This window comes from Tachypleus tridentatus, chromosome 13, assembly GCF_004210375.1.
Source record: "Tachypleus tridentatus isolate NWPU-2018 chromosome 13, ASM421037v1, whole genome shotgun sequence".
Lineage (NCBI taxonomy): Eukaryota > Metazoa > Arthropoda > Merostomata > Xiphosura > Limulidae > Tachypleus > Tachypleus tridentatus.
The window spans coordinates 254953397-254978606 of record NC_134837.1 but is presented as its reverse complement, the minus strand read 5'-3'; the positions used below and the strand labels follow the sequence as shown (position 1 = coordinate 254978606).

The window sequence follows — 25210 nt, the reverse complement described above, 5'->3', positions numbered from 1 at the left end:
CCTGGTGGTTGAGGGTCCAACCCTAACACACCACTTTGGCCTCGAATTCCTGTAGACGGGCGGCCTTTGGGTGGCCCCCCTTGGGTCAATCGGCTGGTCCACTTGGGCTAGAGTCAACCAAGTACCAGTGTTGGAAGTTCTCAACGGGTGTTGTGGACATTGTGCCTCATGCTGGTGTTTGGGTATAGTGCTCACGAAACCCTGGCGTTGCTGCATTGTCCTTGCGTGACTTTGTAGTGCGTCCCCTTGTAGGGCTCCATGGTGGGTGGGGTCAGTGGGTACCGAAATTTTTTCCTTTTCCTATGGATCCTCAAAAAAATTTAAATAAAATTGTAAAAAAACAGTCAATGGGTAAGCGACCACGTCTTGAATACTCAGAACAGCAATCTTCAACATCAGTAACACATGTACCTCATTTTCTTATATTACATTCTCTTTCGGAAAAACCTTTAGGGCAAATGTCCCCTTTTTTTATTCAAAAGGGACTAGAGGGACTTGCTGGCTCTCCAAAATCAGTAAAGAAACTTCGATCTGGTGACATATTAGTTGAAACATCCACATCCCAACACAGTGAACTCCTGTTGAAATCAAAGGCAATTGGGGATATACCTATTGAGGTTACACCCATGCTGCCTTGAATTCTTCACGAGGAGTTATTGTTGAAAGGGATTTGAAGAACGTTCCCGAGTCAGAGATTCTCGCTGGTCTCTCCACTCAAGGAGTTTCTGCAGTGAGGCGCATCTCCACTCGCAAAGATGGAATTACACTGCCAACAAATACCCTCGTTTTAACATTTACTTCACCACGTGCACCTGCCACCATCAAGGCAGGTTATCTCATTGCAGGGTTCGGCCATACATACCAAACCCTCTTCGATGTTTCCAGTGTCAGAGATTCGGCCACTCAAAGACATCTTGTCGTGGTTCCCTGACATGTGCTCGTTGTGGAGGCAAGGACCACGATGCCTATGACTGTGACATGAACCCACATTGCGTAAACTGCAATGGTTCTCACCCTCATACTTTCATTCTTGCCCAAAATGGTTGGAGGAAAAGAGGTGCAGCGTTTGAAAACGACACATAACATTAGTTATCCTGAGGCTCGGAAATTGCTGTCCACAACTCCATCTCGGACATATGCTGCTGCACTTCATTCCACAACTACAGTGGGAGTGCAGACAGATCTCTGTGCCTCCAAAGAATCGTTTTCAAAACAAATGAAAAGCCTTTTGACCTCCGTGGTTAAAAGGTTGATGAATCAACTACCACACCTATCTCTGTCCCTCCCATACCTTCCAACACACCTCAAGATCCACGTCCTTCAGTTTCAAATACAGGCATTTCTTCTGATACATCTTTTTCTCCCACCACAAGAGACAACACAATTATTCGTTCGCGTCCTCAGTCACTAGATTCCCCTTCCAATAACAAAAACCTGCCCACCCGACACAGAGCAGGATCCATGGAGGTTGATAGACCTCCTCCAACTAAAGACAGTAAAGAAAAAAAGACGTGGTCGTAAACCGAAGGGTTCTCCAGCCACTTCACCTACCCGTTCTTAAAATGGCCACCTTGATACAATGGAACTGTCGAGGTTTACGTTCTAATCTGGATGATATCAAAACGCTGATTGCTTCCTACCATCCTGTTTGTCTTTCTTTACAAGAAACATTTCTCAAAACTGCTGATACTGTCTCCATTCGGCAGTTTTCTCTGTACAGAAATGACAGGTTGTGTGATGGTCGAGTACATGGAGGGTGGCACTGTTGGTTGATCAACACGTGCCCACCCTGTCTTTGTCACTCAACACACCCTTGGAGGCTGTAGCCATCCGTATTTCCTTGGGTCATACCATCACTGTTTGTTCTCTGTACCTGTCCCCTGGAAAGACATATGATCAATCAGATCTGGATGCTCTCGTTGAACAATTGCCATCTCCGTTTCTAATCCTAGGGATTTTAATGGACATCATCCCCTCTGGGAAGTGCTATTATTGATGGGAGGGGCCGATCTGTAGAGCGGATGCTCTCTGATCACAATCTTTCTCTTTTCAATACTGGTTCTTCCACTTACTTTCATGCACCTAGTCAGTCCTTTACCGCTATTGATCTCTCAGTTTGCTCCCCTTCATTATTCTCCCATTTTTCATGGAGGTTGACAGTAATCCACTAGGCAGTGATCATTTTCCAATCCTTTTGAGAGAGACTGGCCGTGGTCGATGCCACCCTACCCGCGTGCCCCGGTGGAAGCTGGATCAGGCAGACTGGTCCACTTTCACTGCTCTCGCAGAACTTGATCCTGCCATCGTAAATCAGCCATCAATAGACGACTGTGTAGCAGCGGTAACTGACTGTATTACACATGCAGCTGCTCAGTGTATTCCTAAAACCTCGACACGTTTTCCACGATATCCTCGTCCGTGGTGGAATCCTGCTTGCCACTTAGCACGGAAGGCTCAAAAGCGGGCCTGGGATACTTTTCGTAGATATCCCACACTTTCAAACCGGGTTGCTTTCCAACGGGCCCGTGCACATGCTAGGTGGGTAAGACGTCACAGCCAGAAGGAATCTTGGATTAAGTTCACAACCAGTATATCTTCTACCACCAGTTCCAAGATCATATGGGACAGGATTCGAAAGGTTAATGGCAACTACAATTCTATCCCCCCTCTCGATCTTACTCTCTGATGGTCAGGAGGTGACTGATGTTCGGAACATCGCTAACACTCTAGGTGAAAGCTTTTGCCGGGTATCTAGCACTTCTGCTTGTTCCTCCACCTTCCTGGCCATCAAGACTCGGGCGGAGCGATCACCTCTTTCCTTTCGAACTAACTGTTTCTTTGACTATAATCGTCCTTTTACCCTGGTGGAACTAAAAAATGGCCCTTCATCGGTCTGCCAGTACGTCTGTTGGACCTGATGATATTCATTATGACATGCTGCACCATTTATCTCCTGCTTCTCTTAATGTCCTTCTGATTGTTTTCAACCGGATCTGGCAGAAGAATGTTTTTCTGATGCTTGGCGCCAGGCTATTATTTTACCTTTCTCTAAGCCAGGGAAAGATCCCAAGATTCCTTCAAACTACCGTCCAATTGCTTTGACGAGCTGTCTCTGTAAGACATTAGAAAGGATGGTTAATGCTCGTCTTGTTTGGTTCCTTGAATCAAACAACCTCCTCTCGCCCACCCAGTGTGGGTTCCGTCGACAGCACTCCACCACAGACCACCTAATTCGTCTTGAAACATCTATCAGAGAAGCCTTTCTCAACCGCCAACATCTTGTATCAATATTCTTTGACATAGAGAAGGCTTACGACACAACATGGAGGTATGGCGTTTTGCGAGACCTCCATACATATGGGTTACGTGGCCATCTACCCATGTTTTTAAAAAAATTTTTAATGGACAGGAGATTCCAGGTTCGTGTGGGTTCGACACTTTCCCGTTCTTTTGTACAGGAACTTGGAGTCCCTCAAGGATGTGTATTGAGTGTTACACTCTTCAGTATAAAGATAAATGCCATCACTGAACAACTCCCTCTCACTGTTGCGAATGGGCTGTATGTCGATGACTTTCACATCTCATGTCAGTCGTCAAACATGAGATATATTGAGCGGCAACTACAAACCGCCCTCAATTGTGTACGGAAGTGGACTATGGCGAACGGCTTTAATTTCTCTCTCTCCAAAACTGTGTGCATGCACTTTTGCCGTCGACGGGGTATTCACCCTGATCCTGAACTTCATATCGGTGGAGTTTTGCTGCCAGTTGTCCCGGAGACCAAGTTCTTGGGGCTTATCTTTGATCGTAAACTGACCTTTATACCACACTTAAAGCAGCTTCGGGTCAAATGCACAAGAGCACTGAACATCCTCCGTGTTCTCTCTTCTACCAGTTGGGGGGCAGATCGCTGTTCAATGTTAAAGGTATATCGTGCTCTTATTAGATCGAAACTCGATTATGGATCAATGGTCTATGGCTCTGCCAGACCCTCAGCCTTAAAGATGCTGGACCCCGTTCATCACCAAGGACTTCGACTCTGCACTGGGGCTTTCCGTACCTCTCCAGTTCAAAGTATATACATTGAATCTCATGAACCTTCTCTACACCTTCGCCGTTTGCAACTATCTTTACAATATACTTCGAAACTTCATTCCTTACCAAAGCATCCCACCTGGAAATGTGTTTTCCTTCCTCGGTGGGCAGTACTTTTTCAGAACAGACGATCTGTCATTGCTCCGTTTGGCCTTCGCATCCGGAAGCAATTGGATGAATTGGGTCTGTCCTTGGATAACATTGCATGTTCCACAGGTCGGCCCATCCCACCATGGCTTATTACAGCCCCAAATGTGACCTTTCTTTCAGTCACCTAAAAGGCAGATACTCCAGATTGGAAGTACCGTCTTTTATTCAATGAATATCTTTCAAACAATCATTCAGTTCCTATTTATACAGATGGTTCCAAATCAGGTAATTCAGTGGGCTCTGCTATGGTTTGCTATGGATCAGTAGTTGCACGCAGAATCCCTTCTACAGCTTCTGTGTTCACTGCTGAACTGTATGCCATATCTCTTGCCCTGGATCATATTGCAGCTGAGCAGTACTTCCAACTGCACTATTTATACTGATTCGCTTAGTTCTATACTTGCCTTGGAATCGCTACACGTTGGCTCACATCCTATTCTCGCTGATATTCGTAACCGACTGGCCCGTTTCTCATTAGCAGCTACTTCAATCCAGTTTTTCTGGATACCAGGCCATGTTGGTATTCGCGGGAACGAGCTTGCAGACATGGCAGCTAAATATGTCTGCTTCAGCACCATCACTCCTATGCCTATTCCGTACATGGACTATGGTGTTATCTTCAAGAGTCGGCTCCGTGCCAGCTGGCAGTCCACTTGGGTGAGCAACGTGACAACAAACTTTTCAAATCAAACCCAAAATTGGACTTTGGCCATCTAGCTTCCGTAAAGTTCGGAAGGAGGAAGTTGTTCTCACTAGGCTACGCATTGGTCACAGTTTTTAACTCATCATTTTCTTTTATCTGGAACTGATGCACCAATGTGTAATTTGTGTAACACTCAAATCACTATCAGCCACATTTTACTTTCTTGCCATCGTTACAATTCTCAACGACGGCAATATTTTAAACATATTTTTTCCCAGGGTCAATCTGTAACATTGGACAGAGTTATTGGTGATGGTGACTCTGTCCACCTTGATAATGTTTTTTAATTTTTTAATGGCCATTAACCTTTTAATCTCATTTAAGTGTTGCATGTTTATTCATTACACCTTTTAATTGTGGTTCCTTTTTTACAGTTTTAATCTCTCTCATTCAATTTGACATTGGACAATAGCCAGAACATTAAATAACTCGACACCAGGACTGGAAAGGCCAACTTCAGGTGAATAACGCTCCTGTTTGAACTATCCGTTTGGACTACTCGTTAGTCATCCTGGCGAGTTGTTATTATACTTTTACTGCATATCATTTCACACTTTTACTAATTAACTTTTTAGTACTGGCCATATTGACTCATAACCCGGAACCAGGACTGGAAAGACCAACTTCAGGTGACTGACGGTGGTTTTTATACTTACCTGTTAGTCTTCCTGGCGGGTTACGATCATTACCATTCTGCTACAGGTAGTTCTTTACAACTTTGTTGACTGGATGTCAACATTGGTTTTTACGCCATTTTCTGTCTTAATTGCCGTTTTGCTTTTATCTTCAATTACTTCTACAAATTTTACTCCATTTACTTGACTTTCTCCTTTTACTGGACATTTGGCTACTCATTATTACGATTTTGTGGAGTGTCTTTTAAAACTTTTACTTTCTTTTACATTTTGATAATAGCTGCTATGACACATAACCCAGAACCAGGACTGGAAAGGCCAACTTCAGGTGTCTGACGGTGGTTCTTGAACTTACCTGTTAGTCTTCCTGGCAGGTTATGATCATTACCTTTTTGCTAGAGTAAATACCTTACAACTTCTTATACTCTGCCTTCTATCTTAACATTGTAGACTAGGTGTCAACATTGGTTTTATACATTTTTGTTTTACCTTCAGTTCCATTTATGTCTATTACTACATTTATTTATTTATTTTTTTTACATTTTTACTGAATGTCTGGCGCAGATAGCCTCGCTGCTTTGTGCCATAAAACACTAAATCAATCAATCAATCAGTCAAAGTAGATAAGTAATCAGTGATAAAGAGCTTCGTTAGTGTAGTGGTAGCATGACTTCATCAGAGTAGATAAGTAATCAGTGAGAAAGAGCTACGTTAGTGTAGTAATAGCATGACTTCATCAGAGTAGATAAGTAATCAGTGAAAAACAGCTTTGTTAGTGTAGTGATAGTATGACTTCATCAAAGTAGATAAGTAATCAGTGAAAAAGTGCTTTGTTAGTGTAGTGATAGCATGACTTCATCAGATTAGATAAGTAATGAGTGAAAAAGAGCTTTGTTAGTGTAGTGATAGCATGACTTCATTAGAGTAGATAAGTAATCAGTGAGAAAGAGCTTTGTCAATGTAGTGATAGCATGCCTTCATCAAAATAGATAAGTAATCAGTAAAAAAGTGCTTTGTTAGTGTAGTGATAGCATGACTTCATCATAGTAGATAAGTAATCAGTAAAAAAGTGCTTTGTTAGTGTAGTGATAGCATGACTTCATCATAGTAGATAAGTAATCAGTGAAAAACAGCTACGTTAGTGTAGTGATAGCATGATTTCATCAGAGTAGATAAGTAATCAGTGAAAAAGTGCTTTGTTAGTGTAGTGATAGCATGATTTCATCAGAGTAGATAACTAAACAGTGAGAAAGAGCTTTGTTAGTGTAGTGATAGCATGACTTCATCAGAGTAGATAAGTAATCAGTGAAAAAGTGCTTTGTTAGTGTAGTGATAGCATGATTTCATCAGAGTAGATAACTAAACAGTGAGAAAGAGCTTTGTTAATGTAGTGGTAGCATGACTTCATCAGATTAGATAAGTAATCAGTGACAAAGAGCTTTGTTAGTGTAGTGATAGCATGACTTCATCAGAGTAGATAAGTAATCAGTGAGAAAGAGCTTTGTCAGTGTAGTGATAGCATGACTTCATCAAAATAGATACGTAATCAGTGAGAAAGAGCTTTGTTAGTGTAGTGATAGCATGACTTCATCAAAGTAGATAAGTAATCAATGAGAAAGAGCTTCGTTAGTGTAGTGATAGCATGACTTCATCAAAGTAGATAAGTAATAAATGAGAAAGAGCTTTGTCAGTGTAGTGATAGCATGACTTCATCAAAATAGATACGTAATCAGTGAGAAAGAGCTTTGTTAGTGTAGTGATAGCATGACTTCATCAAAGTAGATAAGTAATCAATGAGAAAGAGCTTCGTTAGTGTAGTGATAGCATGACTTCATCAAAGTAGATAAGTAATAAATGAGAAAGAGCTTTGTTAGTTTAGTGATAGCATGACTTCATCAGAGTAGATAAGTAATAACTGATAAAGATCTTCGTTAGTGTATCGATAGCATGACTTCATCAGAGTATATAAGTAGTCAGTGAGAAAGAGCTTCGTTAGTGTAGTGGTAGCATGACTTCATCAGAGTAGATAAGTAATGAGTGAAAAAGAGCTTTGTTAGTGTAGTGATAGCATGACTTCATCAGAGTAGATAAGGAATCAGTGAGAAAGAGCTTCGTTAGTGTAGTGATAGCATGACTTCATCAGAGTTGATAAGGAATCAGTGAGAAAGAGCTTTGTTAGTGTAGTGATAGCATGACTTCATCAGAGTTGATAAGGAATCAGTGAGAAAGAGCTTCGTTAGTGTAGTGATAGCATGACTTCATCAGAGTTGATAAGGAATCAGTGAGAAAGAGCTTCGTTAGTGTAGTGATAGCATGACTTCATCAAAGTAGATAAGGAATCAGTGAGAAAGAGCTTCGTTAGTGTAGTGATAGCATGACTTCATCAGAGTTGATAAGGAATCAGTGAGAAAGAGCTTTGTTAGTGTAGTGATAGCATGACTTCATCAAAGTAGATAAGGAATCAGTGAGAAAGAGCTTTGTTAGTGTAGTGATAGCATGACTTCATCAAAGTAGATAAGTAATCAGTGAGAAAGAGCTTCGTTAGTGTAGTGATAGCATGACTTCATCAGAGTTGATAAGGAATCAGTGAGAAAGAGCTTTGTTAGTGTAGTGATAGCATGACTTCATCAAAGTAGATAAGGAATCAGTGAGAAAGAGCTTTGTTAGTGTAGTGATAGCATGACTTCATCAAAGTAGATAAGGAATCAGTGAGAAAGAGCTTCGTTAGTGTAGTGATAGCATGACATCATCAAAGTAGATAAGGAATCAGTGAGAAAGAGCTTTGTTAGTGTAGTGATAGCATGACTTCATCAAAGTAGATAAGGAATCAGTGAGAAAGAGCTTCGTTAGTGTAGTGATAGCATGACTTCATCAGAGTAGATAAGGAATGAGTGAGAAAGAGCTTTGTTAGTGTAATGATAGCATGACTTCATCAGAGTAGATAAGTAATCAGTGAAATAGTGCTTTGTTAGTGTAGTGATAGCATGATTTCATTAGAGTAGATAACTAAATAGTGAGAAAGAGCTTTGTTAGTGTAATGATAGCATGACTTCATCAGAGTAGATAAGTAATCAGTGAAAAAGTGCTTTGTTAGTGTAGTGATAGCATGACTTCATCAAAGTAGATAAGGAATCAGTGAGAAAGAGCTTCGTTAGTGTAGTGGTAGCATGACTTCATCAAAGTAGATAAGTTATCAGTGAGAAATAGCTTTTTTAGTGTAGTGGTAGCATGACTTCATCAGAGTAGATAAGTAATGAGTGAAAAAGTGCTTTGTTAGTGTAGTGATAGCATGACTTCATCAGATTAGATAAGTAATCAGTGGTAAAGAGCTTTGTTAGTGTAGTGATAGCATGACTTCATCAGAGTAGATAAGTAATCAGTGAAAAAGTGCTTTGTTAGTGTAGTGGTAGCATGACTTCATCAGAGTAGATAAGTAATCAGTGAAAAAGTGCTTTGTTAGTGTAGTGGTAGCATGACTTCATCAGAGTAGATAAGTAATGAGTGAAAAAGTGCTTTTTTAGTGTAGTGGTAGCATGACTTCATCAGAGTAGATAAGTAATGAGTGAAAAAGTGCTTTGTTAGTGTAGTGATAGCATGACTTCATCAGATTAGATAAGTAATCAGTGGTAAAGAGCTTTGTTAGTGTAGTGATAGCATGACTTCATCAGAGTAGATAAGTAATCAGTGAGAAAGAGCTTTGTCAGTGTAGTGATAGCATGACTTCATCAGAGTAGATAAGGATTTAGTGAGAAAGAGCTTTGTTAGTGTAGTGGTAGCATGACTTCATCAGAGTAGATAAGTAATCAGTGGTAAAGAGCTTTGTTAGTGTAGTGATAGCATGACTTCATCAGAGTAGATAAGTAATCAGTGAGAAAGAGCTTTGTCAGTGTAGTGATAGCATGACTTCATCAAAATAGATACGTAATCAGTGAGAAAGAGCTTTGTTAGTGTAGTAATAGTATGACTAGATAGAAACCCTGTAACTGGGTTTCCATTTCATTTTTATCAAGACTTTTTGGGCCTACGTGTTTTTAGAACATCATGACTTCATCAGAATAGAATATTGTTTAATATATGGAGAGGAGGAAATAAAAAACGAAATAAGATTTTGTTTTTATTTGACTCGTAGAAATTTTCTCACTAATTTCCTTCTTGTATGACACGGTAGAAGCGGCAAACTCTACCTACTCATTTTTAGTTACACTGTAGCCCAGTCGATATATTTCATTGTCAAATGGCTTTCGAACTTGAACTTCGTGTAGTTTAAATTCGAACAATTAAAAGTCTAGTTCCAATCACTCAGTGGCATTAGCTTTATAAACCTGCTGTGTAGATGTTTTGAATATAGTTAGATCCACGATTACACATTTCATTATTTTAAATGTGGAGTGTTTCACGGACTCAACTGTGGAGTCTTATAACTTCGAAAGTCGGTTATTGTAACCTCAACAATTAATCCTGCTATTTACTTGTTTATTATCAAGCATAACGCTTCACGAAGGTTATTTGTTCTGCACCTACCTCGAGTATCGAAACCAAATTTTCAAAATTATAAGCCCTCAAGTTTAATAATGTCACAAAAAGAGCCACAGGGTAAAAGGTTAGGCAATGTTTTATCAACGAATAGTGGGATTGACCGTCACATTATAATGTCCCACACGGCTGGGAGGGCGTGCATGTTTGGTGCGACCGGTATTCGAACCCGCGACTCTCGAATTACGAGTCGAACGCCTTAACACGCTTGGCCATGCCGGGCCAACATGTTAGGTAAAATCATTCACCACACTATGTAACAAAATTTTTACTTTTTCTTGTTCCTGGACAGAAAGTGTTATTTCCCAATTGCTCATGACTAAAGTAAATGGAAAAGACCTATTTTTTTTCTTCTAACTTTTCTTTTGTGACCTGGGTGATGAAATTTTCAAATTTACCCATATTTCAGAACATTCCAGGTAGATTCAGTGCTGAGTAGCTGATAGAGAATTTTCTCGAACTTATAAGAATTTTCAAGAACTTTCTAGAATGTTGTAGAAGCCTCAAAGCTGTGCTGCTCCACAGCGGAAATAAGTATCTGTCTCTCTCCCTGACTCATTCGGTGCACCTCAAAGAGGAATACAACAGCATCAAGACCTTGCTAGAAGCCTTGAAGTTTGATGAATATGGCTGGGAAGTTATTGGATACTTCAAAATGGTGGCATTCCTGGCGAGTCTCCAAGGAGGCTTTACCAAGTTTCCCTGTTATCTTTGCCTTTGGGACAGCGGGGACACCGCAGCGCACTACAACAGGAAGAACTGGCCACAAAGGACCAAGCTCTCTGTGGGGTGGCACAATGTTAAGTGTGAGCCACTAGTGGACCTCCAGAAGGTGTTTTTCGCACCATTGCACATAAAATTGGGTCTTATGAAACAATTTGTCACAGCTCTTGATTAGGATTCTGCAGCCTTTAAGTACTTTCGAGACTTCTTTCCTAAGCTGTCTGAAGCAAAGGTCAAAGCTGGTGTCTTCGTTGGACCACAAATAAAGAAGATCCTGGAGTGCACAGAATTTCCCAAGAAGGTCAGTAGGAAGGAAAAACAAAGCTTGGGGCAGCTTTGTCACAGTAGTTCGGGGCTTCTTGGGCAATCACAAAGCCGAAAATTATGTGGAACTGGTTGAAGCTCTGATGAAGAACTACGGCAAAATGGGCTGCAGGATATCCTTGAAAGTCCATATCTTTTAGGCTCATTTTGATAAATTCAACGAGAACATGGGATCATACTCAGAGGAGCAAGGCGAGCACTTCCACCAAGATATACTGGACTTTGAACGCCGCTACCAAGGAGCGCGTTGCGAAAATATGATGGGAGACTGTATTTGGGGGGCTGATACGTGAAAGTGATTTACATTACAGTCGCAAGTCTCGAAAAACTACTCACTTATAAACATTTTAGTATAACTTTAGTATAAATACATGTAAATCTTGATTCGTAAGTTGTTTTATTCTGACCTTATGTAAATGAAAATGCGCAAATTTGCCCGTTTTTTTCATACAAAATAGGTTAATTTCTAAATTTCATTATCCAGGTCACAAAAGCAAAGTTTGAAGGAAATAATGACCACTTTGTGTACTTTTACAACATAAACAATTAAGAAATAACACTTACTATCCAGGAACAAAATTTGTGTTGCATAGTGTTATTTATAAATATGTGAATAAAAAAGAAACGACAAGACAACACATTGAAATATGCATTTGAATAATCGGTTATTATCATTTTTAATAAATAAAGAAAAACTCAGTGATGTTTTTTTATATATTATTATTGCTTTCCTTTATTGAAGGATGGCCTTAGTGGATACACTAGTTTTGCCAAAACTACTATAATGTTCAACAAGATAATATTTTGATAAATGAAACAATGAATGTGTTCACATTTTGTTGTGGAATGGCTCCTGCTCCGTACGGTGCAAAACACCCCAGAACATCAGCGACAGAATATGAAAACTACGTGATGTGTAGACCAGTGTCCAGTGTTGATAAGCAGACGGAATTCCAGGCAAAATATAGAAGTCCAGAATTAAGTAGATCACGCACCGAATTGATTCCAGTAATGGAGCCAGTGGACTACAAGAGAAGCACAAATGTTAACCACATCATACAGTGAGAATACGACCATCACATGTTCACATCCATCTAACAAAACTTACTTCTCCATCGAACATTCTATGACATTCTGTGTACTTCGAAAATGACGTATCATCTGTCGTCGGTTTTAAGCAAAACTTTTAAACTAAAGCTGCGAGTGATTACATTAAGAAACAGTGCAAGACAAAAAGTAAATGTATTAATAACAGATAATTAGAAACCAGTGGGTATATTCTTTGGACTGCTGGGCCTAGCATGGCCTAGCGCGTTAAGGCGTGCACTTCGTAATCTGAGGGTCGCGGGTTCGCGCCCGAGTCGCGTCAAACATGCTCGCCCTCCCAGCCTTGGGGGCGCTATAATGTGACGGTAAATCTCACTTTTCGTTGGTAAAAGAGTAGCCCAAGAGTTGGCGGTGGGTGGTGATGACTAGCTGCCTTCCCTCTAGTGTTACACTGCTAAATTAGGGACGGCTAGCACAGATAGCCCTCGAGTAGCTTTGTGCGAAATTCCAAAACAAACAAACAATCTTTGGACTGGTTTACTTGTCGTGGCTGATTCAGGCTAAAAAATAAAATTGCATAGACATTGGTTTGACATCCACCATTGTCCGGAGTAGAGTTTCTTTTTAGGAGGGGCTACTTTGGCTGCACATATTTTTTTTCTAATAATTATTTAAAAAGCAATAAAGAGATAGTGCTAGACTTATATAAATGGTGCCTAACATAAAGATGTGTCGCATATTAATTTAATTGTATGTATACATGTTTCGAATTTTGATAAATGATTGATTTTAATTCGTTTTTATAGTAAAAACAAACCCTTGTAAACGTTTTCTGAGCGGTCCTGCTCAGATCTTTCTTCTATCTTACATTATTACAAATTGTGTCATTTTCAATTTCTTTTCATTATTAAGTGATATCCAGTGAAACGTTGTGAAGGTAAAAGTGCACCAACTGGTATCCTTATTCAAAGAAATGTTGCGATGCAGAAAATTTGCCTCTAAAAATCACTAATTATTATGTCACAAAAAGAGTAAAATCATTAAAAGATAATTTATAAGTTGTTATAAAGCAAAAAGTTGGACTTTTGTATTTAAAAATAACTCAAAAATTCAGATAAAATATGAATAACCTACAGAATTTTCATGAAGCATTTTTATAGGCTTTAGGTTCATGTATTTAACCTGAATTAGTGCTCGCTAACATTGATATCACAAAGGAAAGACAAGCAGCTGAATTTGTTACTCCATTTACAAGAGCGAAATCCACAAGTTAGTATATTTTTTGTAAGCTAAAATAGTTTGTTGCCATTTCTTGTAAGCAGAAACGAGTTGCTGTTGTTTGTTTTTTGTAACGGTATAAGTAAATTCTGTTTTAAATTGCATTTATTTTATAGTATTTAATAATTAACTTAAACAATAAAAAAGACGAATAAAAAATACATACCTGATTTCTAAAATTATGGTTATGACAGTCAAACCATACACCAAGTAGGTAATGGCGCATGTTAAAATGAAAGAAGAAAACTCCTGCAAAGGAAATATATATATATATATTTAACGAATTATTAATATAGTTTAAATGTGTTGTCCCCACGGCATGTAGGTCCTAACTATTCAGATGCATCTTCTGCAAGGATACATTATATATTGTCGTTTGCATTTTAATTTCATTCGTCTGCGCTATATTAGTAACTCTCTTTGTTTTGGACCTTGTTTTTAAAATTATGCGCAAATGTATTTATATCTTTGAGAAAATTAAACACATGTTTTTTTCATAATTATCAAATAGTAAAAAGAGGAAATACGACACTGAATTTAAAATGAAGGAGTGGCTTGTTTATATATAAACAAATAGTAGGACAAAGCTGCATAATTTTGAAAGAGGAAAAAAAACCCCAGCTAAGCCCAAAAAATATTTGACAATTTATAAAATCCATTATTATAAATAAATAAAATTTGATATTTCTTTCAAACTTATAAAACCTTACCATTTAATACTATACTAATTTATAATGTTTATATGAAAACCCATTCGGTTTAAAAATCGTAAATGTTAACACGGTATGCAATGGTAGACTGCGATTCTTGTATTAAAAAGAAGATAAATCGGAAAATATATAAAACAAACTAGTTAAACGTAAAGCTGTATTAAACCTATAGACCAGTTTTATTTTGGTAAATATTAATTACTTTGTTTTCTACGTAGTCTATAAATTCGAGTGTCAAACATAAAACGCTGCAAACTATATTACCTGAGAACCGTCAACATGTGTCTTAAAACAATTCCTTGTCTCAACGTACTGAATCAACACATTATGTCTACCTAAACTTAAAGTCAAACTACAACTTATTGTTTCTTTGTGTGTTTTTTTAATTTCGCGCAAAGCTACACAAGGGCTATCTGCGCTAACCGTCCCCAATTCATCAGTGTAAGACCAGTGGGAAGGCAGCTAGTCATCACCACCCACCGCCAACTCTTGGGCTACTCTTTTACAAATTAATAGTGGCATTAACCGTCACATTATAACGTCCCCACAGCTGAAAGGGCATGCATATTTGGTACGACCGGGATTCGAACCCGCGACCCTCGAATTACGAGTTAAACGCCTTAACCCACCTGGCCTACTCTTTTATAAATTGTATAATAAAAAAGGTTTTTTTGGGCAAATTATTCAAAGTCGAGCTTATATGTATGAAATGAGTAAATCTAGGTATATTTTGCTCTTTTTACGAATCATATAACAAACAGCTAATCACATATAAAAAATATGTACCATTGTTGTAATACAACGAGAGTATAATTCATAACAAAAAAAAGAAACCCATAGACGCTGTAGAATTTGAATATATACAGCTTAAGTTCACAACGCACCCAAACTGACTAACAAATTATGACACCCAGTTTGTGACGTTTTCCCGTGAGTCTTCTAATTCAGCGACCTAAAATACACTCTAAGGCTTAAGGCAATACCTTCTGATAATTATCTAGACGGCCTTACACACGTGTTAATAACAGCTATAATTATCAACAAATGAATAACTCAAAGGGAAGAAAAACAAATAAAATTATTCTCACTCGAATTTGCTCATTTATTTCTAATAACTCGTGAAAGTAAATAAATTGGAACTCTAAATCTAAAGAACAAACGATGCTGAAGTCGATGCAGTGTAGCTAATTAAATAGATACGATAAATTTAGTGAAAATTGAAAACAAACAGCTAGAATTTGAAAATGGCGAAGATATAAGTTTTGTACTGATAGATTCTAAAACTACGTTCATTTGTTGTTTTTTTTAAACATATCCTCTTGAAACGTTCCAAATTAGTTATGTCTACAAAGTCTGTTATAACATTTTGTTCATACAAAACAATGTTTTGAACAAATATATTGGGAACCATCTGTGTATTTCACAGAAAAAACAATGATTTCACCCAGCATGGTTTTTTTGGTAATGTATTTACACAAAGTGTTATAACAGACAAACATCGTGTTTTATGTGTAGTTCAGTGGTACTAAACAATAAAAAAGCCGGTAATGTTTGAGGTTTAAATTACATTAAATCATTATTTGGGCATTTTCACTATTATCGATGTTTTCGACCATAATCCCAATAATATTACACACTTTTTTAAGCAAAAAAGACTAAACCCACGTCTATACATGTATAAACACTAGAACAATAATTCTATTTCGTGCATTATTCCCACCTTTTTGTTTATATATTTATCATGGCATTCATTGCGACTTCTTTGAAACGACTATATTTCTTTATGTAAACAAACAACTGTATACGTAACCCTAAACCTAGAATATAACTGATGATTATTTATTCAAGTTAGAAATTGTCAGCTTGACAAGAATTATCTATGTCTTGAAAAAACACAAAGTTTCAAGATCGTCCTCTTACCATATGTCTGTCAATTAGGTTCCCAAGTTCCAAAATAAGTATTGCAAAATGGCACACTATATACAACTTACACCAGAGTGGTAATAGAGGATCAAACTTTGGATCATTTGGGTCAGGCTATGTACAAAAATAAAGAGAAACTGTCAGAGTCTTTTAAATACTGGTTAAGAAAACGAAAACATCTACTGAGCGTACATCATTAACAAATCTGGTTTGATTTTCGCGCAAAGCTACTCGAGGGCTATCCGTACTACCTATCACTAATTTAGCAGAGATAGAAAAAAGACAAGGCAACTATTGAACACTGTCAACTTTGGGCTACTATTTTACCAACCAATAGTGGGGTTGGCTCTTACAGTATATTATTATCACGAATGAAAGCGAAAGCTTATTAGGTGATAGTGATTCAAACCCGTGACCCTCAGGGCTATGCCAGACCTACTCGTGAAATGAATCATATATTGGACTAATAACTGGACTAATATAGAATTGTCGCACTGTTTCATAGTAAATTGTATGTCTAATACTATTTATAAAGTTTAGGGGCTATCAGCTCAAAAAAAAAAATAGTTCGAACTTAGCATAAAACATGAAGACGATATTTTCAACGTGAACGACGTCATATAAAACGCATTGTGTGTACATTATAATTTAGACATACCTGATCCAAATTATGAACTGTGCTAACCAGAGGAAGGGCAACCAGTCAGAAACACATGCCGACTAAGTGGCTATTCTAAACCGAACATCGGAGTTAAACTGTCACAGTCAAAACGAACCAACTGAAAGTGCAGAACAAGACTAGCGTTTCATCGCGACTCGAACCTTGAACTTCTGCTGTCCATTTTGACACGCTAATTCTGGGGAGAGGACGTTTGTTTTAATTTTGCGCAAAGCAACACGAGGGCTATCGGATATCCGCCCCTAATTTTGCAGTGTAAGACTAGAGGGAAGGCAGCTAGTCATCACCACCCACCGCCAACTCTTGGGCTACTTTTTTGCCGACAATTAGTGGGATTGACCTTTACATTATAACGCCTTCGCGGCTGAAATGGCGAGCATGTTTGGTGCGATGGGGATTAGAACTCGCGACATTCAGATTACGAGTCGAACGTCTTAACCACCTGGCCTCATATCGAGAAAGTTCCTGTTTGGCACTATGCAATTTTGAGATTCATTTCACTGTATGTGTGTGTGTGTTAATGTCTATATAAATATAACAGTACTGTATTTTGTATGTTCATGTAACTACTTCTCAGAATGTGGATGGATCTTCACCAAAACTGGCATAGAGGTTCATTAGGTCCGTGGTAGGGAAGCTACATATAGATTTTAAGTTTTGCTGTGTTTTGGGCTGTTTTTGCCTTTTAACCACTTATTCGTCCCTTGTTGATAGAGTTTTACCAAATTTGGCATGAAGGTTTGTCGGGTCCATTCGGAGGTACACTCAGACTTAAAGTTTCAAATCTTGTATTTTGCTTTCTTAATAAGTGTTTTCTTACAATTACCTGTAAGGGATGCAACTTTTCATATTCTATGATAACCTTTCATTAATCACAAGTTCACAAAACTTTCCTCCAGGGTACAAGTACTGTAAAACTGTATAAACTGTAAAAGCTAAATGTGTAAATGTTCTTGTTTATTTTAACAAAAGTTAAAAAAATATGTCAAATTTTAATTTTGTAGCACAGTAAGTGTATTAAAAATAAAAATATTTGTTCATAATTTTTAACTCTTCTGAGTGAAGAGTTAATACAAAACCCGTTCAAAACTAAAGTGAAGCTTCCAGAGTTTCTCTAAGTTACCAACAGATGGCGCAAAACAAAATGCTTTTGTCCTCGAAATGGAAGAATGGCGTTAAGCCTTTTTACCATAATTAATATTACTTTTTATCTGATTTATACACGACATATTTATCTAATTAATTCACTCGCAGTACGTTTTCGTGTGAACCGTAGTAGTCTTTGATTGGTCATAATACGAACGTAATCAGATAACAGCTTGAAACTAGGAGCTGAGATGTGAGAACTGCTTGCGTCTGAATATGGTATACTCTTAACGTTCGTCGAAATGTCGAACATTAATTCTGTTCTAATTAAACTATTACACTGTTTATTATTTGCCGAAAGTAGTTAGTTATTCAATAAATGCAATTGCGAAAATATAATTATGAAATTGGTTTATTCGTTTGTAGTTATCATAAAATTACACAAGGAGCTAATTATGTTGTGTCCACCACGGGTATCGAAACCCGGTTTCGAGCGTTGTAACTCCACACCTTAGACATACCGCCGTGCCACTGGAAGACTTTGAACATAGAGAAATCATGTCTGTTTTTGGTGAAACCAGAATCCTTGTATTATGAATGAACGACGTTTATCATTTAGTAAATTAATTATCAACTTCATGTAACTGTAACGGAACCAATCGGCACAAGTCTAGTAAATACCAACTGTAATGCGACATCTAACAAAGTTTGCGTAAAATATTACAGACTATTATGTCATATGACGAGTGCCTGCACAATCAAACGTTTCCATACACAAATACATGTATATCTCCTTTTGGCGACATAATTTTGCAAATATTAGTAGTTTACACCAAGTCAACAGATAGCAGAATAACCAGCTCTTTATGCGTTTTGAAGCGATTTACACCATATTAATCATTGGCAAATAGGCTTGATTATACCCATATTTTAACGTATAAGCCTCACTTTTATTGAGTAATAAAATCGTACGATTAACGGAGGTAAATTTCTAAAAGATAACACGATTTTCTTTAAATCATAATCGACATACGTAATAATCAAAGCTAATTTACAATATATTTGGTATCGTGTCATCCCTCAGTGGGACCGCAATAAGTGTATGAACTTCACAACACTAAAATCTTAGGGGTCAATTCTCTACGATGGACACAGTAGATAGCCCATTGTGGCTTTGCTCTAAAAACAAACCAAGCAATAACGTTTATACTATGCTTATAATAATACCAAATAACTCAGTAACAACAACAACTACTATCAGAATCTGTTTATCAATCATTGAGTGCTCGTATAAGTGGATTACTGTCTTCAGATGTATTATAAAATAAATGTAGTACCATCAAAGCAAATTACTTTTCGTACCTCTGGTATATCTTCCAAATTACCAAGTCGAGGAGACCCTAGGGACCATCCGGGGCCTTTGAAAAGCATTGAAAACTTGTTGGAAAATCCTTTCATCTTATGAAATGTGTTCCATATGTGCATAAGCTGAAGAAACTATAGAATACATATAAAGTTCACACACTGCATCTTATAGCTACACTCAAACACTTACAAATCAACGGTGTATATTCACTGAACAAACGTGTCTTTATGTTAATTCATTTATCTAATTATTCGTAAATTTTACTCGCCATTGTTTATTAGATTAAGATTCATAATTCATCGTTCTGTATTTTTATTTCTATGATTCACTTTTATTAGTTTATTTCGATCAACAGTTTATCTTGTCAAAATCCAAAGTTCAGACGTTTTCATTTTGAGCCTATTTGCACAGAGAAAAGTGTGAATACTGTATGTATAGAATTATCAGAGTAAACATATAATAAAAACTTAACAAAAATGCCTAAAAATAGTTCATATAGGAAAATGTGAATGCTGTATGTATAGAATTCTCAGAGTAAACATATAATAAAAAACTGAACAAAGTGTCTAAAAATAGTTCATATAGGAACATGTTAATACTGTATGTATAGAATTCTCAGAGTAAACATACAATAAAAACTTAACAAAATGCCTAAAAATAGTTCATATAGGAAAATGTTAATACTGTATGTATAGAATTCTCAGAGTAAACATACAATAAAAACTTAACAAAAGTGCCTAAAAAATAGTTCATATAGGAAAATGTGAATGCTGTATGTATAGAATTCTCAGAGTAAACATATAATAAAAACTTAACAAAAGTGCCTAAAAATAGTTCATATAGAAAAGTGTGAATACTGTATGTACAGGATTATCAAAGTAAACATATAATAAAAACTTAACAAAAGTGCCTAAAAATAGTGCATATAGGAAAATGTTAATACTGTATGTATAGAATTCTCAGAGTAAACATACAATAAAAACTTAACAAAAAATGCCTAAAAATAGTTCATATAGAAAAGTGTGAATACTGTATGTATAGGATTATCAGAGTAAACATATAATAAAACTTAACAAAAGTGCCTAAAAATAGTTCATATAGGAAACTGTGAATACTGTATGTATAGAATTCTCAGAGTAAACATACAATAAAAACTTAACAAAATGCCTAAAAATAGTTCACACAGGAAAGTGTGAATTTCAGAGGAAATATAATATGAAACTCATTACGTAAGTTATCTTATCTTAGTTATAACTTATCCAACGATCGATGATAAACTTATCATAAGTGTCCGTCTATCTGATTTTCTAGCTTTGTCTTACATTCAACCACAAGACATTCATTGTTTTGACAGGGTGAACAAGTCCATAGTAGATTCTTTCTTTTCCTTCTGCCTCAAACGTTCCAAATAAATGATCCCACATGATCAAAACTCCTGCATACTTTTTTGTCAATACACCGACGGTTCCTCCCTGGAAAGGTTAAGAACCATTACTTATAAAGTTATCATTCAACCAATCAAGTATTGACACTTCAACTAAATCAGTAAGCTCAGTTTCAAAGTCAGGTTTCGATTCGTTTTTCTCATGACATGACTGATACATGTTAAATATTTCCAGTTGAATGTAAAATTTATCACAATGTATAGATGATTGAGTAAGTTATATCGAAACGTAATGGAATGTATCATAACTACATTTTGACATTGTGTGACATTACGAAATTAATGTGATGTCACCACAAATTGAATTTTTAAGGGAGTGTACCTAGCATCCCTTTCCAAAGCAAAATATTCGTATGTTTAGGTGATAAATATGTATTTTGACCGAAAATTTAAATTTACAAGATGGGAATATCCCTTGCAATTAAAGACACTGGGAAAAAAAAACAAAAAAAATATGGATCAACTTGGGGCACCGGGCCTATTGAGAAAGAGCTCCACAACAAGTCGTACCCCGGCCATGATAAGTAAAGGGAAGTGTTTTGTAGGGAGTGAAAAACCACGAACACAAAAATTGGTGTCAAAAAACCGTCCACGTGCCGAATGCAACATAATCCAAAAGTATCTTCGTCTGAGAAAGTGACACAAGTTACGTGTGGCGATGTTGCTTCCATGACATACCCGTTCAACCATCTCATATGTGAAACAGCATAATAATGAGATGGGCATTAATCCTATTCCATGAGAAGCTTACCGATCAAGTTGCTGGACCTGGCGTCCAAGGATTTCTGTGCGACCGGACGGACCATCGTGATGCTCATTGGAAATTACAACCTTGCTGTCACATTGCACTGGACAACAATGTACAAATAAGTTTTCTATCATACAGAAACTTAAGTTATAGTACATGATATATTGACATATACGAGAACTTCCGTCAAAATCGTTTTCGTTTAGTGACAACTGACATTCAAATTATTAACAAGGGTATTGGATTTTCGTTAAATTACAATATTACTTTTCCTAAGTAGTTTGTTTGCAGTTAAACACAGAACTACAAACGGACTGTGTGTGCTCTGCCCACAACGGGTATCGAAACCCAGTTTCTAGCGTGAGTCAGTAGACATATCGCTGTGCTACTGAGGATATCAATTAGTCATAATATTATAGTGACCCGTAAGTATGTAATTTGTTTCTTTGTTTGTTAAACACAAAGCTATATTATGAGATATCTGTGCTCCGCCTATCGCGGGGATCGGAACCATATTCTTAGTGTTATAAACTCTGAGATTTACCGCTGAACCACCGGAAATATACGTGTAATTCATGAACGTGTGATAAAGTAATGCCAAAGTATACACAACATAAATAAGAGAAAGATAGATTATAGCTTAAACGTGACAGATGAATACCTTGGATTTTAAACTAGTTATATTACGCAAAAGTATTGGTTGTGTACAGTGAGATGCCATTGTGTTAATGTAATGACCATTTCTTGATTCATCAATACAACCTCGTTGTGTTGTTATTCAACACGTAAAGCACTTCAGTGCTGATAGTAATAAAACACCTCATAAACCGAAGGACGTTTCCATTATTACTTACATTATTACATTTACAAAAATATTTACGTAAACTTCTCAGCCTGAACAGTGAATTTCTAGTGTAAGGTTTAGGGTCGTAAAATATAAACTCCAAAGGATCATAATAAAGCCTTGGTTTGAATTTCGCGCAAAGCTACTCGAGGGCTATCTGTGCTAGCCGTCCCTAATTTAGCAGTGTAAGACTAGAGGGAAGGCAGCTAGTCATCACCCCCCTTCCCCACCGCCAACTCTTGGGTTACTCTTTTACCAACGAATAGTTGGATTGACCGTTACATTATAACGCCCCCACGGCTAAAAGGACGAGTATGTTTGGTGTGACGGGGATTTTAAACCGAGATCCTCGGATCACGAGTCGAGAACCTTAACCACCTGGTAATGCTGGCCGAGAGAAAGAAAGTAAACTGCAAAAAATCATACCGTGATGACTTCGATGGTGACTTGGTGTATTCAAGATGTATTCCAAAGGACCAAGCTTCCCACTGCCTTTAGGAAGAGATAAAATTGAAAATTAGGTACTTTCAATTTGTTTTTACACAGCAGAAAAGCTATCACAATAAAATTAGTTTTTCTATAGTGCACAAACCAAAAGTATCTAAATAATGTGCTACAATATATCTACAAATACCCATATGTATATTGCTACTAGCAGCTACACAGCTATTTATCTCTATATTCCCAAACCACTGTCCAATTAGCATACTAACAAATACCAATATACTTATATTTATATTGGGAACAGCCTGAATATTCCTAACCTACTTTACACTACCCATACTTATATCTCTGATGGAAGCACTGTGAATATTATTGATTTATTTCAGACTAACTTACTAATATTGTGGTGCAGAACAGTACCCTCTTAATTATTAATTAAAATGCAACTTATATCGAAATATATCATGTTTTCTAAAGTTTCCAGATTAGACGAAAAGAGTTGTTCAAGTAGGCCCATCAACTCTCCTTATTTAGGTGCATACAAGATACGAGTTCATTAATGGGCAATTAACCGAGTTTCTTGCAGGAAAAGTAGCGCGAGCCATCCATATATAGAAACTGTCTTTTCTGTCCGAGAATCAGATGCTAGTGAGCTTTGTTAGTGCTCACATATTCTGTATTTAAGACTAAGTTTTCCTCCAACCTCGTAAGAAGACAACGTTTTACTTAACTTTAACGTACAGTATTGTTTGTGGGCGTTTTTATACAGTTGTGGTAATTTTAATTTATTGTAGAACTTTGCTTTCGAAATAGAGTTAGGGTTTGCTTTTACTTAAAGTTCCGGTTTAAGCATTCTGTTGGTTTGTGTTTTTTTTTCTATTCCGCGTCACAACAAAAGACTTACCTGATGGATATACGTCAGACTGCATCTTAAAACACTGTTCAACAAATGAAACAAACACGTTATAAGAATGAACATATATTTCTAAGAAATTGTTAATTCAGCTATTTATATTATGAAAACACACACACACACTCAAGTCAAAATTTATTTCCCATAACTATATAAATGATACCCACTTTGCATCACCATACATTTATAAAAAAAAACATGTAAACTAGAATTCTGTAAAAAAAACTTATTTTGCAATTAAAAGAGTATATTGAATTTTCTACCTCTGTGTGAATGCAAAACTGTTAAAGGAGATTCAACTGATAGTGAACAAGAAATGCAGAGGGTGGTATGAATATAGCCAACCTGTAGGAAAGAGAGCAAATGTGTTACAGGATCAAACTGGATTTTTAAAAAAAGTATGTATATATGTATATACATAAATGGTGTCAAATTTACTTAGAATACAACATTAATAGTTATTCAACATAATATATGAAATCTGTTTTGTCCCTTTAGAAATATTAGTTTTTTTTTAAACAGAAACAAGCTGTGAAATGTAAATTGAGTCAGCATTATAAACTGCACCTAATCTTTCTAACCTTAGTTACATGTTGGTGTTCCTCTCCAGTCCTTAAAAAAACAAAAAACATTTGAATTGTAAACTGATGAATAATAGTAAAACGTGTTGCATTTATTTTGAGCGATTGTAAACACAACCGTAGACTGTCAACCAGTTTGTTATAAAACAACGACATAAAATCTCACGAGACCTTAGATGTTTTGATAGAAATCCTGAATGTGGTTTTGCAGCCGACGACATAAAAAGTAAAGCATAAATAACTAGATGTCATTGTCGTTATAAGCCTAAATAACATAAAGTTAACTAGATGTCCAGTTCAGTCGTTATAAACACTGGTGTATTACAGTTCAAACAAGTAGTTCCATAGGGTGTATAAAAGTAAGACTACAAGTAGTTCCAGAGGGTGTATAGAAGTAAGACTACAAGTAGTTCCAGATGGTGTATAGAAGTAAGACTACAAGTAGTTCCAAAGGGTGTATAGAAGTAAGACTACAAGTAGTTCCAGAGGGTGTATAGAAGTAAGACTACAAGTAGTCCAAAGGGTGTATAAAAGTAAGACTACAAGAGTTCCAGGTGTATAGAAGTAAGACAAGTAGTTCCAGAGTATAGAAGTAAGACTACAAGTAGTTCCAATGGGGTGTATAGAAGTAGAAGTAAGACTACAAGTAGTTCCAGAGGGTGTATAGAAGTAAGACTACAAGTAGTTCCAGAGTATAGAAGTAAGACTACAAGTAGTTCCAGAGGGTGTATAGAAGTAAGACTACAAGTAGTTCCAAAGGGTGTATAGAAGACTACAAGTAGTTCCAAACTACAAGTAGACTACAAGTAGTTCCAAAGGGTGTATAGAAGTAAGACCACAAATAGTTCCGAGAGGTGTATAAAAATAAAACTACAAGTAGTTCCAAAGGGTGTATAGAAGTAAAACTACAAGTAGTTCCAATGGGCGTATATAACTAAGACTACAGGTAGTTCCGAAGGGTATATAAGTGTAAGACCATATGTA

General features: G+C 36.9%; 1 protein-coding gene across 1 annotated transcript; it reads right to left on the bottom strand.

The window, feature by feature from the left end:
* Positions 1-11992: 11992 nt before the first annotated feature.
* LOC143236520 (alkylglycerol monooxygenase-like) lies at positions 11993-23661 on the bottom strand. The gene is made up of 9 exons (XM_076474821.1): positions 23637-23661; positions 22715-22780; positions 21448-21544; positions 21096-21126; positions 20575-20724; positions 19249-19383; positions 16119-16235; positions 13655-13737; positions 11993-12188 (listed from the first exon to the last, which is right to left on the bottom strand). The coding sequence occupies exons 1-9, from the start codon at positions 23659-23661 to the stop codon at positions 11993-11995; spliced, it is 900 nt and encodes a 299-aa protein (XP_076330936.1).
* Positions 23662-25210: the final 1549 nt, after the last annotated feature.